Source organism: Candoia aspera, chromosome 4, assembly GCF_035149785.1.
Source record: "Candoia aspera isolate rCanAsp1 chromosome 4, rCanAsp1.hap2, whole genome shotgun sequence".
NCBI classification, from domain to species: Eukaryota; Metazoa; Chordata; class Lepidosauria; order Squamata; family Boidae; genus Candoia; species Candoia aspera.
Window position 1 is genome coordinate 92,987,160 of NC_086156.1, and position 20,647 is coordinate 93,007,806.

General features: G+C 39.3%; 1 protein-coding gene across 1 annotated transcript in view; it reads right to left on the minus strand.

Moving 5' to 3' along the window:
- Positions 1–20,647, minus strand: part of LOC134495507 (deleted in malignant brain tumors 1 protein-like) — a 56,157-nt gene that overhangs the window by 22,948 nt on the left and 12,562 nt on the right. The window contains exons 2-7 of the mRNA XM_063301001.1: positions 9,047–9,394; positions 7,345–7,650; positions 5,747–6,061; positions 4,112–4,417; positions 2,405–2,719; positions 1,506–1,811 (exon numbers count right to left, since the gene is read on the minus strand). Of these exons, the coding sequence (XP_063157071.1) occupies positions 1,506–1,811; positions 2,405–2,719; positions 4,112–4,417; positions 5,747–6,061; positions 7,345–7,650; positions 9,047–9,394 (1,896 nt within the window). The remainder of the gene's footprint in view (positions 1–1,505; positions 1,812–2,404; positions 2,720–4,111; positions 4,418–5,746; positions 6,062–7,344; positions 7,651–9,046; positions 9,395–20,647) is intronic.

Consider the following 20,647-nt stretch of genomic DNA (forward strand, 5'->3'; position numbering starts at 1 on the left):
AGCAGCTTTTGGAAGAGTTTTATCATTTTCAATAATGTTCCCCTCTCTCCATCTCTGTGATGTCATCTGGGAAGACGAGATCTGCTGGAGGAGAAGGGCTTTCTGCCTGTTAGTCTCCCCTGTAGAAAACACCCCCTGGAAAGGACAGTCTGAAGCCTTTTTCATTCTACACTTCACAACTAGTGGAGACCAATCTTCACACATTGAGCTTTGCCACACCACCACCTGTTGGCCCAAGGAGACACAACCCTAAGCTGCATTGGCTTCTGGTTGTTCCCACTTACATTCACGTTGCGTTTTTCAGGAGAGACAGAGAGGGATGACAGAGAATGCCAAGGTTAGGAAAAAAGAATCTTGCTTATTTTTTCCATTGCTAATGGCAGCAGGTGTTCCACTCTTAAAAAAACAAATAAATACCCAACCAAGAGAACCATGTGTTCCTTTCATGCTAGGGGGCTGGAAGGAAGCAAAACCTGGCTCTCCTGCTTTGACCAGGAGTCAGAGTTAAGGTAAAGGTAAAGGTTTCCCTTGACGTAAAGTCCAGTCGTGTCCGACTCTAGGGGGCGGTGCTCATCTCCGTTTCTAAGCCTTGGAGCCGGCGTTGTCCCTAAGGACCCGTCCGTGGTCATGTGGCCGGCATGACTCACGGAACGCCGTTACCTTCCCGCCGAAGCGGTACCAATTAATCTACTCACATTTGCATGTTTTCGAACTGCTTGGTGTGCAGGAGCTGGGACGAGCAACGGGAGCTCACCCCGCCGCGCGGTTTCAAACCGCCGACCTTCCGATCGGCAGCTCAGCGGTTTAACCCGCAGCGCCACCGCGTCCCTGGAGTCAGAGTTGTTTGCGTTTTATTCTGAGTTTCCATCCCTTTGTAACTGACATCACCAGAACCTCAGGAGCTGATATGGGTATACAGGTGATAATGTTGATTGGGAGGTCATAATGTAGCTTATTTGCATTCACCTTAATGATACAATGTGTGAACATAGTCATTTTGACTTGCAAATGATGGATTATGGTTATATACTATATGAATCATAACAACTGTGGGTCATTCAACAAACCAGGATTAAAAAACCTTGGCTTTGTGTGATGTGTGAATCTAGTAACTGAAAGACTGCAGCCTGATGTTTTACAAATATCAGGATGAAGCCCTCTTTACCCCCTCTGCTTGTGAGTTGATGCCCAGCCATGAGTTCATTTAAAATGTGTGAAATTTGCTGGTCTACCTTGAAACTACCTTCAGACAGAATCTGAGAGCACTTTTCCTAATTTACTAAGAAAAGTAAGTTCACCCTTGTTGGAGGTTAGAGGAAGATCTTGCAGATTAGACAAACATATTATTCCAAAACATTTGAATCTAATGCTCCCTCCTTCTCAAATGTATATTCTTTAGAGATTTATGAAGATTAGAATTTATATCCCACTTTTCAGCCATAATAAACATCCCCAAAGCAGTTGGAATAAAATAAAATAAAAATCCAAAGTCAGGTAAAACTAACCTGCACACTCCACCCCAGCATCTTCTCCATGGTTGCAGTTGTTTGTTCCCCAAGCACTTGCTGTACATTCACTGAGGGCACTTTCTGTTCCTTGGCAGTTCACATCATCGAGCCAGATCCTCCCTGTTCCCTGTCCAAAATATGCTTTTGTTTGGGCTCTCAAAGCAACACCACAGCCCATTTCCCTGCAGATGACCTCAGCGTGCTTAAGGCCCCAGCGATCATCACACACAGTCCCCCACTGCTGGTTATGGAAGATCTCCACTCTTCCTGAGCAGCGGCTTGAGCCATTCACCAGTCGGAGTTCTGATGGGAAACAAAAGGTTGAAGAATCACGAGATCACAAAGTAAATTGTTGGCAAGGTTCTTGAATATCTAACTGCTGGGCCACTTCACCTGAAGGGGAGGAATATAAGGAATAACAGCTTCTTCAGAGTAAGCATGGTTTTACACGTCATCATTATCATCATCAACAATAAATCTCATTTTTGTTTTTCTCCACAAGGAGAAGCTACTCCTTCTTGACTCTTTTTGCTTCCAGAAAAGTTGGTTCCTGATATTTACAGAAAAGCAATTTTTAAAAAGCAAATGACTTACTTGAGATGAACAAACTCAGTCTTATTGAGAAAACAGCATTTTAATCTTAGTATACCAGAAGCAGAGGGAGCAGGAGCTGAGAGGGAACAAATACCCAGTTGAATAGACACTTACACTCTATTTCAACCCAACAGCTACATTTGGCCATTGAATGGCATGCCAGGAGCCATATGTAGGGCAATTATATGTGGGCTGCCAAAATCTGAATGACCAGTAGATGGCAGAGCAAAGAGAAATAATGCTAAACTATTATTTGGGGTCAATCTCCAAGCCCACTATATATTGCTCTCCTAAGTGCACACCTGAGCATATGGCACCAGCATCTTCTCCATGGTTGCAGTTGTGTTCTCCCCAAGATTTTAGACGACAGTCCCGGAGAGCAGCTTCTGTTCCTTTACATTTGACATCATCCAGCCAAATGGGATCACTTCCTTTTCCAAAATGTGCTCCTCGTGGGGCCCCCAGGGCTACTCCACAGCCCAGTTCTCTGCATACAACTTCGGCATTGCTGAGATCCCAGCCATCATCACAGACTGTTCCCCACTGTTGGTTGTGCAGCACTTCAACTCTCCCAGAGCAGCGGCTTGTTCCATTCACCAATCTGACTTCATTGGGGTCTGAAATGGTTAGACTCAGTGTTACTTTCCCACCTCTCACAGTAGGCAATATGAAAGCTATGCAGAATCAATACAGGAGCTTCTGGACCTATATGTGGCTTCATGTGTTACACTTAGCCATAATGTGCCTTGTTTGGTTGTGATTTGTGAATGGTCAAGGATTAAACCATGATTTATTCTAACAGGTAAGTCATGATCTGACATTGTTGGCTTCAACATTGTTGGCATGTTCCTGCTGACACAATTCCTGTGTCAGCAGGAATATGCAGTTTGTTTATCATTTCCTGATTTATTCCTGATCTGTTTTATGTCCCACTCAAGACTTTCATGAAGCCTAAAAGACAAGGACACAAGACATCAACCACTAAAAAGGAAGGAACACAAACTAGAAATTGGCCAAACAAGATATTATTATTTTCTTAGTCTGCAAGACTGTTTTTCTTTTGGCTGGGTGTGGTCTTGAAACAAACCATGGCTTGAAGTGGTATTTGAAATCATGTATGTTTGAACAATTTCTAAGCTCATTATTAATGGCATCCATGGGGTGGGGAGGTGTCAAAAGAGAGGCAAGAGAGCATTCCTGACATCCCAACCCAAGCCCTGTTCCTTTGGTATGTGTGTTGACATGTACAAAGGGGCAGGACCTGTACAGCAATGCTGCAACTGCCATCTTGCTTGTTTTGACAGTCCCCCACCCCATGGATGCTGCTGGGCATTATACAAGATGTCCTACTTTTTCCACCCAGACTAAATGACTAAAAGGTAATCTTTGATTGATTGATTGATTGATTGATTGATTGATTGATTATGTGCCATCAAGTCATTGTCGACTCTTAGTGACCACATAAATAGATTTTCACCATGATCTTAGACAATCTTAGACAAGCCACTTAACCTGCACCCGCAATTCTACTGACTTCCACACAAGGAATCATCATCATCATCATCGTCATCATCATCATCATCACATTTAAAAACAAAGAACGATAGGAAAAAAACCACCTGCACAAAAACAGCACAAGGCAGAAGAACATTGATGGCAAAGGAAATAAACCCATTATCAATGAAATGCTCTGAATATTTAAACACAATCAAACTTGGCCTGCCTGCCTGCCTGCCTGCCTGCCTTCTGAAAGTACCTGAGAAGTCTTGTGAGAGACTGTTCAGATACTGCTACTTTTAGGACTACTGAGGGTACTTTAAATGGTGGTATGATCTGTCTGCATGTCTGCCAAATATTCCTAACTTATTTCTAGGAATCATTCATTACCCTAAGCTGAGCTGAGCCATGTAGGTTTCATCTAGAAACTGCCATGGCCAAACAACTGGCAACCAAAGCAGGAGTCTGATCTTGATCTGGGCTCCTGGTTGCAACATAGCTGATCAAATTACCTGAGCATTCCACATTCGCATCCCTGCTGTGGTCACAGCTGTGCTCTCCCCAAGGTCTTTTCGGGCATTCATTCAGAAAAGCTTCTTTCCCTGTGCAGTTCACTCTGTCTAGCCAAATGGTTCCAGATCCTTGGCCAAACTGTGCTCCTCCAGTGGCTTTTATGGCAGTTCCACACTCCAGTTCCCTGCATACCACGTTGGCATCATTTAAATCCCAGTCTGCATCACACACAGTCCCCCATTGCTTGTTGTGATACACTTCAATCCTTCCTGAGCAACGAGTGGGTCCATCCATTAGTCGAAGTTCTGATGGGACAAAAGAAGTAAGTGCAGTAGTGCATCCTCTGAGTAATTTTTTCACAACCTTGAGGGGAAACATATTTACCAGGGGGAAACAAAAATGTGATCCAAACATTGTACATACAAACACACGGATGCACGGACACACAAAACACATTTTTAAAAATATAAGCATCTGTTTAAAGAACCCAAATGCAAATCCTGGGATAGCGGAAAGGACCTTGTAAGCAAAATTAGTCCCAATACTGTCTGACATGTCCATGCCAGCCCAGTTAAAGGCACCCAGGTTTTTTGTTACTGCCCACATCAGATTTCTGGGTAACCGTTTGAAAGGCTTTGAACTACAGTCTTTTGAGCTAGTCTTTGCTACCTCACTTAATGTGAAGTTTTTCTTTCCTATCCTATGATGAGCCCAACTAAGTAGCAAGACTTTGGCAGATCTCAAAAAGTCAAGCAGCTTCAGGTCTACTTAGTGCTTGAATGGGAGAATACCAGGACATCCCAGGGCTATAGGCTAGTCTCGGATGCAACAAAACACAACACAACAAATACATGCAGAAAACAAACTCCCTCCTGGAAGAAAGCAATGGCTAGCAACTTCCATATTGCTCCAAGAAAGCAACATGGACATGTATACATAGACAACTGGAGTCAAGGGTATTTCACAGTTCTTCATTGTTCTACCCTGACAGGAAGACAAAGTGCTATGTCGCCATGATCCCGCCTCCCCTTCTCTTGGCAAAAACACTGATCAAGAGAGGGGAAGGACTGCATTCTTTCCATTGGCCACTTCCTCCTCTTACAAGCATTCCTGAAAGTTCTCTGAAATAAGGGGTGGTAAACTGTTTAAGGGCAAGATATGTTTCAGAATTGTCTGCATCTGGTATATCACAACAGGATAGTGATAACCCAATGCATTTTATTGCACTGGGGGTTCTTTGTCAATACGAGGCTGATTAAGCATTTTGTCATGTTTTTCCAGGCTACTTTCCTCTTAATAAGGAAACAACTTGAAGGGCCTCTGGAAACCACATACCAGTTTTAGCCAACTCCTGCTTTCCTATTACTTTTTTCACTTATTTCTTTATTATTCTTTCCTTACATTGAAACCACTTTGGGATTACTTTTTAAGGAAGGCTGTTAAAATATATACAAACATAAAATAAATGCACAAATATAAACAAAAATGAATAAACAAATAAAGGTATAAATACTAGGCAGTCTATTTATCCACCAAATCATGAAAAACGAATCTATGAGATGTTTTCAGAATAAGATTGATCCAAAAAACTCCCATACTCCTTTCAGTCCTGAGTTTTCATGAGTGCTTCTTACCTGCACATATCACACCAGCATCTTCTGTATGAGTGCAGTCATGTTCCCCCCATGCTTTTGCTGGACATTTGGTGATGGCTGTCTCTGACCCTGTGCAGTTTACACCATCCAGCCAGATGGGACCAGCTCCAGGTCCAAAACGAGAACCTCGTGGGGCCGAGAGAGCACTCCCACAGCCTAAATACTGGCATACAACCTCGGAATCATCAAGGTCCCAGTTGTCATCACAGATAGTTCCCCAGAGTTTATCATGCAAGATCTCAACTCTCCCAGAGCAATGATTGGGACCGTTTGATAATCTGATCTCAGGTGGTTCTGAAGAGGGAAACAGAGATAAGGAATGAACATTTCTGAAGATAGCTTACTCCATAATTGCTTTTCTACAATGTACCAATGTCTTTTCTAACACTGTGGCCCTCATTCTGTTTGTGCCTGAAAATGAATATAAATGGAATGTTGTGATTGCTGAGAAGAGCACTAAATTGTGTTTGGTTCAAAAAGAGGAACTTGCTCCTACTAATGGCCTAGAACCTAGGACATTATGCCTCCTGCATCAACCATTCTGAGTAGTTTTGCAACTATTTTAAAGTTAAATAATGAAGATGATTATGTTATTTTAAGGTGGATAAAATGCATCATGAATCATGCTTTGCCATTCCAAGCAATCATTTGTACCTCATTCCCAGCCATTACATTGCTTATAATCCCATACATCTGCAGTTATTATGACCATAAAGTCTAAATGACCCTTCCTTTCATTTCCAGGCACAAATGCCCAGATGTATGACTGCAGATATATATGTGCAAAAGTGAGAGGGAACTAATAAAGGGCTGATAATCTGAATGGAATTTTTGGAAAAACATCTCTAAGTTGCTATGTGACATGAAAAGGAAATTATGTTATATTTTTTCATAAAAATAATCTTTAGTCTTTCCCTTCTTTGCAAATCAAATATTCTCTTCCTCTGTGGGTTCTAAGAACATCACAGAATCTTGCTTTCAGAAGGTATAGTAGGAAATTAAAAATGGATTTTCATAAAGAAGATTTAGAGGATCTTTACCAATGCAACTTTGAGGAAAACAATAGAGAAACAAACAACAGTTAAACAGCTCATTTGCCCCATCTTTAATTTCTAGAGGACAGCAGCTCCCCATGGAAGACTTTTGATGTCATCCTTATGACTGGTGGATGACATTTGGGAAAAAAAGAAGGGGAAATTTGTCAGATCTTTTATCTCCTTCAAGATGACTTTGAGCAAATTTCCTATTATTCCCCTTCCCCAAGGCAATAATTGCTATTTCCCTCTTCTTCTTCTTTTTTGTCTAAGCTCCTTTCTCTTTATACCCGCCTGACATCTTTGGAAGAAAAGGACAATGACACTTTGTAAGATAATTGATGAATGAGGAACACTCTTCAAGGAGTGATTTTCATCCCACAATCTGCCAGTTTCTAATCCAGTTTGGTGCTGGAATTGGTTCCACTGCTCCAGAATTTTTTTAAAAAAATTGATGAACAAACAAGATCCCCACAAACAAGGGAAACAGAATATTCAATATTTTATCAAGATTTTTTTCCTCTAACATTTTGTAATTATTACCTTTGCACTCCACCCCAGCGTCCTTGCTGTGGCTACAGCTGTGTTCTGTCAAGATTTTCGGAGGACATTTTCTTAGACTGTCTTCTTCCCCTGTGCAATTCATCTGATCCATCCAGACTGGACCAGTTCCTTGTCCAAATTTAGCTGCACCTGCTGCTGCTAATGCATTGCCACAGCCCACTTCTCGGCACACCACATTGGCATCAGCTAAGTCCCAGCCATTATCACATATTGTTCCCCATTTTTGGTTAAACAGCACCTCGACCCTGCCAGTGCAAGGGGTAGAACCACCTGCCAGTCTCATCTCTGCATAGAGAGAAAAAGAGAGAATGGAAAGCTAATTCAGTGCAGTAGATGCTAACATGGCAGGCTTTCAGAGTAGCCATTCCTGGATTAAAAAGCAAGCAAAGAACATATTTATAACTTGCAGACAAAAGCAGTCACAGCTTCAATGACACTAATGCCAGTATTCTTTGCATTTGTTAGGGGCCCATCTAATTACTTGTGTGGGGTCACCAACAGCATAGACTGACAGAATCCATCACCTTTGTTTATCCCAACATCATAGAAGTCTGTTTTATTTTTAATCATTGTGGGTTGACCTACCTTCTGAGAATCTTCTGAATTATTTTAAAAACATATATGGGCCATCTTACGTGGCAAAGTGATAGTTAAGTTGATGGTAGAAGGAATGCTTTTGTTTGCTCCAACTGAGCATCTACTGGGAGATGTTAAGTTTTAAGTTAAGAAAAATGTGCCTTTCCCATCCTTGACCTGCTATCTTTCCAGAACTTGATCCCATCTGTGACGAGGTCTTTTGGATTTCATTACTGATTGCTATGCTATCTCCTTTCTCTTGTGGAAGAAAATCCTATGTGGAAAATAAGTATGTTCTCCTTGAGGATGGTCATGCTATGAGAAGCTTTTGTAGCTTCTGGAAGGGATCTTACAAAGAAAGTTAGAGTCCCCGCCACACAGAGAGTAACCATTTCCTTTTTCTTTCATTACTCCTCCCCTTCTTAAATATAACAGTGCTCAGACTTGGCCAGTCTTAGAAGCTAAGTAGAGTTAAACCCGGTTAGTACTTGGACAGGGGACCATGTGGGAAATCCAGAACTGTTAGTTGGATTGAGATATAAAAAATCATCCCAGAAAAAAACAATGATCAACCATCTCTTTAACGATGCCAGGCAAACTACAACCACCAGAAATCAAGCTCAACCTGAGGACATTTTTAGCATTTTTAAGTCTCATATTGGTTCACAGGTACTGCTGGTGTTGCAGACAGAGGTTATTGAGTCTGGTTCCAAGTGATAGTTAAATTGTCCTCTTCTAATATCTGGAGCTATTCTGTGTATATGCCTTTCTTTTGTTGTGGTAAATATCACTTATCACCACAAAAGAACATGTTTTCACTGAAATATGTACAACACAAAAATTTTCTGGTACATTATTGTTTGTGATAAGTTTATCATTCCAAGCTTGCCATTCCAAAGGTGCTATCCAACTACTTATTCTGTAATGCATGTGTACCTTTAGCAGTTGCTTGGGTTACAGTAATTCCCTCCATGCCATGAAAAACTTGACTTGTTGAAACCTTCCTATCAATCACCTTTAATAGCACATACACAGGCCATGTGACCTGGCAAACTTGATGATGTTAGAAGGCAAGTGTGACGCAACTCATAGTTGATGAACTCACCTGAGCACACAACGCCAGCATCTTCTCCATGATGGCAATCATTTTCTCCCCAAGGTCTTGATGGGCACTGATTGAGGGAGCTCTCCGTCCCTACACATCGAACTTCATCCATCCAGATGCGACCAACTCCTCTGCCAAAATGTGATTCCCTTGGTGCTGATATTGCACCGGCGCAGCCCAGCTGCCGGCATACAACGCGGGCATCTTCAATGCCCCAGCTATCATCACAAACAGTACCCCACAAACCATTATGGAGTACTTCCAGTCTTCCTACACAGCGACTTGAACCATTCACCAGGCGGATATCTGCTTGCTCTGCAACCACTGGCAGACTGGTCCAAACTGTACCTATGAAAGCAAATTTCATAGAGTGGATTAATAAGGGGAGTGGACAGGACAGGATGGATTAAAAAAAAAGGTTGCTTTATATAATTCCTTTGAGAATATAGCAACGGGAGGGAAAGAAGGGAATTAATGAAAAAGTTTGAGAAGCACTTGCTGGATTAGAGTAATATGTAGCAGCTCTCAATAGGCTATAAGGGTAGTGGACATCATAGCCTTTGCCAAAGCCTCTTTCACCACCTTTGCTTGAATGCAGATCTTACTACTTACTACTTATGCTCTCAATCTTATTTCAAATCAAAACATCTTGTCCAGGAATTTAGAGTAGTCTAAGAAAACAAGGATAAAGAGATGGTAGGTTAATTGAACAGATCCTAATAATTTTGGGATTTTTTTAAAAAAAATGTCCTGTAGCTTACAACTCTGTTCAGTGCTGCTCTAAAGAAGTTAAAGAAATTAATGGGAACTTACCTACAATTGTCAATAAATCTTTTAACAATAGCAGGTAAGTAAGATGGAAATCATATTTCCAAACTGAAATACAACTTACGAAGTAAACCTAAAGAAATATTGGTGGTCACCATTACTACTTTACCTTGTTTAGCTTTATAAATATATTGGGTTTAATCACAGAAGCACAAATGATGCTTTAGGCATATCTCTCAAGACATTTTATTGCAAATTTTCATTTTGGAAGAAGGAGAAACTTAGCAGCACATTTGACCAAGAGATTGCTGAATGAACATCCATGAAAAGGTTTCAGGCTATCTCAAAAGAATGGATTTTATAACACATTACAATTCTTAATGGATCTTTTGTAATTTACATCTGTATAACCAACCTGCCTTTCCTTCCTTTCCCTGCCTCCTCATCCCAATTTAAATCCTATGTTAATTTAGCATCTGATAAGTGAGCTTAGTTCATGAAAGCCTTTTAGTAAGTCTGAAGAGGTGCTACAACTCCTTCTGAAACAGATATAGTGTTGTAACAATAGCAAACATGCAAAATCATGCAACTTTACACCATACAACCAATTGCTCTTTGAGAACAAATGTACAGTGTGTACTTTACAGAAATACTGTTGCCACTTAAAACAAGAATGTCATAGTATGTAAATATACTGCTACTCATTGTCAGTAGATCTTGACCAGAGTGTCACTGGCACAATTACTTCACACTGGATTATTACAGTGCACTCTGTATGGGACTGCTATTTCATAAGGTCATACACTACAATTGGTCCAGAATGCTGCAGCCAGACTGTAAACAGAGATCACATATATGGAATTATGTAGCTCCTTATTTAAACAGCATGCAAGTTTTCAATTAATTTATGGACATATTGTGAAACACTAATTTTTAAAACCCTTTATGATTTAGAACAAGGATGTCTAAAGGATCCTTAATTCAGCTACCAGCAAGCTGGTGATGTTCTGCCAACCTAGGCAAAAACTATGAGTTGAGGTCCTGGAAGGCAGCAGCTTGGGGAAGATGGGTAAACTTCATATTAAAATTTGTGCCTATTGAAATCTAAAACAGAACCTAGTATATTCTAACCTCTCCAGAAAAAGGCCTAAATGTGTCAAAGAGAAGGCCTTTTCAATGACTTCATGAAAGCTCTGGATCTCACTTCTTATCTCTTCTTTAGTCTAATGGCCTTCTGTAAAATACTTCAAATCTTCCTTTTTGAATATATTTTTATTAAGAATTTTTATTACAATAGTAAAAATTAATACAAACTAAACTTAAAGAAAGGAAGCTCTGGCGTGGGCTGGTCCATGAAGTCATAAAGAGTCGGAAGTGACTAAATGAATAAACAACAACAAAAAACTTAAAGAGAAGAGAATGGAAAGAAAGAAAGAATAAGTGCAGGAAAAAAGAAAAAGGAAGAAAAAGAAAAGAAAGAATATAATAAAGAAAAAGAAAATAAATATAAAGAAGTGACTTCCAACATTTATCAGAACAAATATAAACAAATTTAATAACTCTTCACCCCCTATAAGGTTAAACAGATATCTCTTCATCCCATATCCCATCCTTTATCTATAAGCAAATCCATAAAACGTCAACTTTTTAATCCTGGTGTCAGCAAAAGGTCCATAAAGGGGTGCCAGAACATTGCAAAAAATATCTTATTTTAACTTCAATAAAATAAACCAACTTTATATTCCTTCCCTTTACTTCTAACAGCCTTAATCTTTAATTCAATCAAATAATGTCAGAGAATTTCTCTTAATTCTTCTTTATCCCATCACATAGATTTCTTCAACACTTTAACAAGGCTCTTTTGTAGATCCAGTAAGAAAACATTTTCCAGGTCATTCTCTTGGTTTATCATTTTACTTCCCTTTTAATTTTTAAAACATCAATTTCTTTTGTATATCAAGTAAAGCATCCTTTTCCAAATCATTCTCTTGGCCTGTTATTTGTAGTTCCACTTTTGATACTTTTTCTGTCTTGTCAGATAAATTTTGTTCTGCATCTCCTTCATTAACATCTTTTGGACATAGTCTATCTAGAGAAGCAGACATCATTACTGACAGAGTTGGTATTGTAGTTACTAATTACTGGCTCCATTCTTTAAAGATCTCCTTTAATATTTCCAATGTTACAATGCTTTGTGTCATTTTATAAGTCCCAGTATTAACTCATATCAAGAACAGGCTTGTATTATGTTTTCTTCTGCATAAAATCTTTAGTCTCCTCTAATGTCCAGTTTTTGAAATCATCATTTATCTTTTGTATGACTTAAAATAGCCAGGATAGCCAGAATAAGTCTGTTTCTCATGAGAAGCTGTTCATTTGTTATAGTTAATTCCAAAATCTTATAGTAAAAGTCAATATTCCAAATTTAACTGGACCCTTAATCCATTTATTTATTTATTTATTTAATTAATTAATTTTTATCCCGCCTTTATTATTTTTATAAATAACTCAAGGCAACAAACATACCTCATACTCCTTCCTCGTCCTATTTTTCCCACAACAGCAACCCTGTAAGGTGAGTTGGGCTGAGAGAGAGTGACTGGCCCAAGGTCACCCAGCTGGCTTTCATGCCTAAGGGGACTAGAACTCACAGTCTCCTAGTTTCTAGCCTGTTGCCTTAACCACTAGACCAAACTGGCTCTCTTATCACTTTCTTAGATCAAAATCTTATTTAGCTTTTTGCTGTTTATTTCAAATTCTTTAAGTTCTTAAGCTTGTAATTAATGGTTCTTTTGTTCAGAGTTTATCAACTCACCTGATGAAGACTTTTCAAACTAGAGAACCAAAGGTCTCTAATAGCTTTAAGATGGTTAATAGGCAATTTCTGAAAGTGATTAGAAAGTGAGGTTTGTGAACTTAATGTCCTTTAAAAACCTCCGCCGTGGTTGCGAGAAAGATGGCTGATTTCATCATCCTCTGCTAGTCAAAACTGTGGAAAACCAGTGTCCTGCAGTCTGCTCACAAGGAGCAGCCATCTGGAACACATGTGGATGATCTCCCATCTTCTTTTTATCTGGAGAGATTGCAAGGAACCAGTCTACTCACTGGTTCCTTAGTCTTTGCCACAGTCGTCAGCTCTGCTTTCACAGAGGAGTCTTCAGTTTGCCATACATCCCCTGGAAGTTGTTGAATCTTCCATGTTGGTAAGATTTGAATTGTAAGTCATTGATTCCTCACTTTCTCAGAGAGAAGTAATGTCATTGCTAGCCTAAATGATGTTTGAAATTTACTGGAGTTCTGATTTTTATCTGCTCTTTTAGTGTTTTTTGGTCACTCAGTACTTACTGTTATTGCCAAATAAATTGTTTTGAAAAATTGTTTAAAATTTATTGATTTATTCATTTAAACCCTTTATGGAACCTCCCATCTAAAAGCAGTGACTCTGGACATATACAAAGATTAAAACCATTATAACAGTACAAAGTCATGATGCCCTGATTAAACAGTAATCTCCAAACCAAAACCATTTCACCAACAGAGCTTGCCTAACTGCCTGGCCCAAAAGCTTGGAAGAACTGTTTTACAGAATGTTTCTTTAGCTAGTTTAGGTCTGTTGAAGAGTGGTGGGAGTGTAAATATGTTAAATAATTATAAGCCGTAAGAATGCACTAAACATGCTAGAATATGTGAAATGTGTTATAAAAGTAATGTCATAGGTTTCATCATACATGTGACTCCAGCGTTGAACTACATAGTCCCTACTGCATGAATTATGAAATTTTGATGTATTTTCTCAAAAGCTGCCTAATACTGACTTGCACTGCAAAATACATGTTTCCCACATATCAGTGTAGAAATAAGCCTTTTAATGGAACAACCTATTCCATTCCTAATCTGATTTTTATACCGTGTGAGAACTACAAACCTAGTTTGCATCCTTGAGTTCTGTAGGAATCTGACAAATCACAGACATCGTCTTGATTATGTAAACATTTTGTTTTGTTTAATGGTAGCTTTAAGAAATGTGAATTTCTAATAAATTACTTCCCTGTTTTAATTGTTGGTTAAAATGAGCTGGCCTAATCTTGCTAATCATTAATTTTTACCTTTCTTAGATACCCATCCTATCCACCATGTATGTATTTTTACATACATAATTTACTTATATGCTCCAACATTAGAATATTCCAGAATATAAATGTCCTATTAGTTTCATCTCTTCATCCTGTTTGCATCTTTGCATTCCCTTCCTGGGGTTGTTTTTGTTTACTTGTGTACTTTTGAAATATTCTTCCATGACACCCATCAGAAAAAAAAGGTTAGACAGCACAATAGGGAATCTAATTCCCTTTTCCCAGACCAGAACCATGCAAAGGACAGATGCAGCTAGGATCTAAGGTCACATGGATCCTGCTTATTCCCTTTTGCTTATTCCCAGCCAAATCCTTGGCCCCCAAATTTTGGTGGTTTCCAAACTCAAACTTTTCCAGTCCCAGAAAAATCTGGACTCAGATGATAGTGAGGATGTCCTAATCTTATATTCCCTCCTCTAAAACTGCATACCTGTCAGAGATAGAAACCAACTTCTTTCATGGGATCTGGAATGTGTAATGGTATTGGGAATGACCTTGAGGGATAAGGGAAAGAGATGCTGCCTAGGGAATGATAGATAAAAGGGCGAGGAGCCCACAGCTGCATAATGGCAAAGAAAGAAACCTAAAAAGGATCTGCCCTAACATATCAGGCTGCTAAAAGTGATGGTGGGAAATTTGTATATTCAGACTTGCAAGATTTTGTTAATATAGCCTTACAATAAAGTAGAATTAGCTCAACTGGTCATGTTTCCTGTCTAGTTTACCTGTGAAGGCTGACAGAATGCCATCCCAGGGATCATGAGATTTGAGCTGGAGATTTCTTGTTATTCACTGATAATATAATGAATTCTAGTTTCAGAGGCAGTGCTGTCTCTCATCACCTGACTGAGAGAATCTCACTAACATTAAGAATGGAGCAAGTCATTCAAAAGGGACACTCATAACACAATTGTTTTCTCCTTCTCTTGAATATGACCCTCTAAATGTGCCTGCTGCAGATGATGGGTGAAGATGGTGAAAATGGATGCAGATAATAATACTGTATGTTGCCACCAGGCACACTGTTTATCAGCCCTATAAGGTAGACCAGACCAAGAAATAGAATCCATAGAAGTCTAATAAACTACTTCCAGTTAGATTGCCTACAGTAACATAATCTTCTAAGTCTGATTGTGCTTCTCCTTCTCCCCCTTTTATATTCTTGTGAATTAGGGAGGTGACTGTCTGAGATGTTTTCATAATTCTCCCTCATTGTTTGGACTTAAGCAATGTTTTCTTTTTGTTGATTTGTTAATGGATCTTCCCTCTGTCAATATCATCCTCTTTACTTTCTGCATTACTATACCAAGTCCCTATGTGCTCCAAAGAGTTGACTAACACTTTAATCTGCTTCTTTACCTTTTCCTCCTACAATTCATTTTGTAAATCCTTGGAGAGGGGGGAAAGAAAGAGAAAAATGATGCAGTAAAGTCCAGGGAGTGGGGAGGCAATTCGGGTATCTGAAAGTATTCTGTATGCACTCATTTGAAAGTAGTTTGTATGCAGTTATTTTCAGGCTGAAGGAATGCTCATGTCTTGCTAGGTAACACTGGCAGAATTTCCCAGTGGCACCATCATGATCACCCACCCAGGACTCTTCTTGTTGTACTGGTGATAGCGATGCTGGTTATAGCAAAATGTGGCTTCTACTACTTCGTAGGTCCTGACAGGACTCAATGTGAGCAGCGTAAATCTACTGTGACCTTGGATTTCCACCCTCCCTGCCCCAACCTAGAAGTTATTGCCATTCTAAATTCAAGAACTGCAACGAAGGGGTTGGTTACATAAGAATCACTGTTTGTACTGGGATTAACTATATATTTACTGTATCCACAACTTTCATAATCCTCAGATAATTTCAGTGGGAGTGTGTGCGTGTGTGACAATATCTATATGTTTAAATGGTCAGTGTGGTGGACAAATGCCAGTCTGCCTCTGTTTCCATCCTTTCAGAAGTCTGGCAATAGCTTTGGATGTGTTGGAGGATTTGCTATCAGAGCCCTTAGAAACTCGAGGTAGGACTGCTGTGCAATAGATAGATGATGAGAGAGAGAGAGAGTGCACATATTTAGAAACAGTTAAATTCTGGGTTTTTTTTTTCCTGTGCTCAAAATTGGAGTGCACAGTAAGCTTAAAAACTCTGAAATGCCTGGTAAGATCCAAAAGGTCTCACAGAAGATAGATTGAAACAGAAGCATTTGGGAAGTTTGCTGTTAGCTCAAAAACACTCTCTTTTAAGCAACCCGGTGAAGGTATGGCCTTCTTTCCAGGAAAACCAAAACAGTACACACAGATGAGTTTAGTGGCAGTTATTGAACTTTGGAAGAATGACTCAATAGGTTAAGTTTGAACTGCGACATCCATTGCAGGGGAGCAATGAAGCAAGCAGTGAGAGTCCAAATCTGCTTGACTGGAAATCCAGACTTTGCGTTTTTCACAAAATTTCTTCTTCCCTAGCTCTCTGTATGTGTCTATTGAAAATGACTAACTAACATGATAGAGGGCATGGTGCTTTAATCACAATCCAGATGAAAATTACATGCTCCCACTATCTGAAAGTTTCCATTGACATTGTTTGGTGAGACAAAAGATTAGAGCTCTTCTCTCCCCATGCCTTGGTTTCAATGTGGTTGGGCAAAGCAAGGCTACACAAGGGTGGCTATCATCAGGTTTAGTTTGGCTCCGTGTTTGTAGTCTTAGGAGTTGGTTTTCATTCCATGTGAATGCTTTATCTTTTGCGTGCACCCTTGATTTATTTTACTCTCTTAGCATTTTCAGCTGCTAGTATAACAGATGGTTCTCTATTTCTGAAATGCTCTGCAAGGCATACATTTCATAATCTCACTGAATTTCTAAGAAAGGGGCAGTTGCTTGGAAATTTTAATCATGAAATAGAAGATGGAAAACATTGCTCAGCACTCCTAGCTGGTTGGATCTATGAGAGAAGTTGCTTCAAAGCGTAGCTACAAGTGCTGATATTGCTAGCTGCAGAGCCAAACAGCTTCCATGCAAGATTGGTAGACATTTGCTCTCTTCCCCATTGTTTTCAAGGTTTCACCTCTCTTTTTACAAGCAACTGCTATAGACAATTACAGGCAGAGGTGGTGCTTGCAATTAGTCGTCTCTGATATGTCTCTTATAGAGCCTCTTTATCTGATCTGCATATCTAAGGTATGTTTGTAGTTTTTCTAATGAGCTATCTATACTGAAAGTTTTGTTCTCTCCATGTCTTCAAGCTCTTAGGGAATTTTGAATGTGGCCTGAGGAAAATCACTCTACATATTACATGTGTGCAGCTTGATTCTCTGATGAAACTCTTGTACTCTAGATTTTTAAATTCCCTCCAAATATACATAGAACATTATAAGGAGGCTGTAGTTTGGTAGTAGTTCACTCCCAATCCCTCACTGAAAACTTGAAGAATTGCTGGCATCTGTAATAGATTAGATTGACCAACTTTTTCTGTTCTTGTATAAAGGGTAAGGTTTAGGTCCCACATGTCAGGCCATAAACCATGGTTTACAAACTACAAGGAGTGGCTGGGTTCATGAAACAGATGATAAGAGAGGAAAAAACAACACTATTATGCTTAGAATGATATATGAACCAGTCAAGGAAAATCATGATTAAAAGGAGCTCACCTGCACTAATTGTTATAATTTAATACATTATAGAAAAGAACCCAGATTTGACTTGGCTAGCTGTCTTGGATTCACCATTTTTAAAATAGTGAATGTGGAGACATTATGGCAAAGAGAGAATTTGATTTTAAGCAAAAACAAGTACAGTAACAATGAAAACTGAAGTTTCATTAGTAGATTTTAAAGCCAATGAGGTGTAATGTAGTCAGAGTTTTGGACAGGACCAGAGAATCCCAGTTTCAATTCATCTTAAGCGATCAAAATCGTTGAATGATTTGCATTCTAAAAATACTAGACTGTTGTGATGATAGCATAGTAGGTAAGAGAAGAGTCTGACACACACTAACTTAAATTGTTGAACAAAAGGAAGGGTATAAATATAAGAAATATTTAAATGAGAAATGACAGAAGGGGCAAAAAAGTAGGGTAGTCCAAAAAGATTTAATGAGTTTTGCTCTTTTGCTCTATTTTAGAAATGGTACTGGAAGAAAAAAATTCTTATAAGATATCCTTAATTCCATAGTTCAGAATTTTTTGTTGAACCTTCAGTTGCCAATTATCCTCACATGATATTTTATCAACTCCCTGCTCTCCACAATGAAGGCTTCCCATTCTGAGTCCAGCCAATGAGTGGTCCTGGCACCAATGTAATGAAATTAGTAAGGGTAGTGTTTTATGACAGAAACATTGTCCTTCCTGTTCATATATTTCCTTTTAATTATGACACCCATGCTTGTGTTCAAAAATCTCTCTAACTTCCCTTCAGGATGTTTTTTCTGCCTAGAACCCTCTAGAAGGCTCCAGGTTGGAAAAATGGCATACATTCTGCTGAAATAGTGAATCTGTTGGTAGAAAAAGAGAAAGGAAAGAAAAATTCTGTCGAGTAGAAACTGGAAGACTTAACTATTGAGAAGTAGAGCACAGTAAGCTTACTCTGAGTCAGAGAAAGGAAGGAGCAAAGCCAGAACCATTGAAGATACAGTAAGAAGTGGTCTGAGGACAAAGGAATGTAATCTCATAGGCCAAGGAGAACTGTGCTTCTATATCTTTGACAACTGCACATCAGAAGAAACTTTGCTAGCTCAGCTTTCTAAAACCTTACGAAGGAGAATGGAGGTGTGCTACATTCCTTTGCTTCTATGCACTCTTAGTAACCTGGGCTAGTGTGGTAGATTGCAGTCCATGAACTTCAATGAAGAAGACTTCATCCTGCAGTGGATTGATTTGGGGTGATAATAAATAGAGATAGAGGGATAGATAGAGAGATAGACAGAGAGAGAGAGAGAAAGAGAGAGATTCTGTTTAGCAGCCTAGAAAGAGAGACAGGGGCATGAGTGCAAAGAAAAGCGTTTTTTTTTTCCTTTAAATTTTCAATTCTTTTCATATTCTTACCAAACACATTCCCCACAAACCACTATTTACTTTAGGAATGGAAGCCACTGACACCAATAGCAGCCTTGGAAGAGTGCATTTTGCGAGAGCTAATCTGGAGTTAAAAATTGTCCCCTTGGCCATGATCCCACATTTAGCTCCATTCCTGGTAGCCACTATTTAGAAATTATTTGAAAAAAATAAAATAAAAACATGACGGTCCAGCCTTTGTGTAGTTTGGCTTGGATGTGTTCTGTTTGTTCATCTGTACTAATTTGGCAGCCTTGTGGTCAGTGATCAAAGTCTATGTTTTCTTTATCTTCCATTTTTAATTTTTTTTTAGCAAGCAGGAAATGTTCATTGCTGATATTTCTCTGACATCTGGGTCTGGGTGGTCCAAGGAAACCTCCCCACAGCTCTTAAGTTTCACAGGCTCCTGGAATAGGCAGGGGTGTGGCCTGGTATTGATCACAATCATTAAGTCTTCTCAAAGAGCAGCATGTGCTCAAGTAATTGGAAGCTCCATTTTCACAACCTACAGTTGCTTGCAATGCCAGTTGTATGCACATATACAAATTGAAGTCTAAAGCCCAACACATTTAATACACACACACACACACACATACACACACACGCAAACAGGCTCCTTGTGGCCTGAAACCTACTGTGACCTATGAAAAAAAAAATTAGGCTTTGCTGACAACACATGCTATAATATTTGCTTTAGGCACCACTGGACTCTGATAGAGTTCATACACTATGCAAAACAATGATTTCTTGAATAAACCACAGAACTTTATTCAACATGCTAATGCAAAAACAAACCATCTAGTAGTTCTGTTGTAGGAACCAGTGACCATCCATATACTACTGAATTTAAGATTACCGTATTTGGGCTGCAAAATTCTGGCATTTGTTTATTTATTTTATCTATCCCTCACATTTATATAGCTGCCCATCTCACAAACATGACTCTGGGCAATGTACAATAAAAGAAACAAACTATAAAAAATATTAAAAACATCCCATAATAAGAACATCAATATTATTTAAAAAATACTAGGAGTATCTGGGTGGCACTGCCTTAGTCTCATCCCCAGCCAATCATGGAACCAGCCTTAAGTTGTATATAGATGCTCTGACATTAAAATAGCATTTTTCCTCTTCATTTGACACATCTTGCCATAGGAACAAACTATGATGTCTCCTTGATGATGCTGGTGATGAAGTAGTCAGGGACTAGGATCTGCCCAGTTTCTATAAGCCATTTTAGGCTCTGCTAAGACCTTCTCCCCTCTGGTCACTCTATACTGCCCTCCATGACCACTTTAGCTTTGGCTGCTGAAGAGATCAGACACCTAATTTCCATAGAGCTAGCTTGTAAATCACTACTCACCCACCTCTGCTTGTCACCCATTTTGGCAAGAGTAGTAAAGGGCACTATTTTTCAGTATGAATCTTTTTGTCTTCCACAAAAAGGCATTGGTGGGAAGATTAAACTGCTCCCCTCCCCACATGATTTACAGGAGAATTGGGGGAGGGTTACTTTTAAACTCAGATCCTGCTAGACAGGTGTAGCTATCTGTCAAAACCTGCCTCCAACCTTGGACAGAGCAATGAATGATAGTTTTTTTTTTTCAAACTGGCAGGTGACACCAGGGGAATCTATCAATCACTTTCTTTAGATT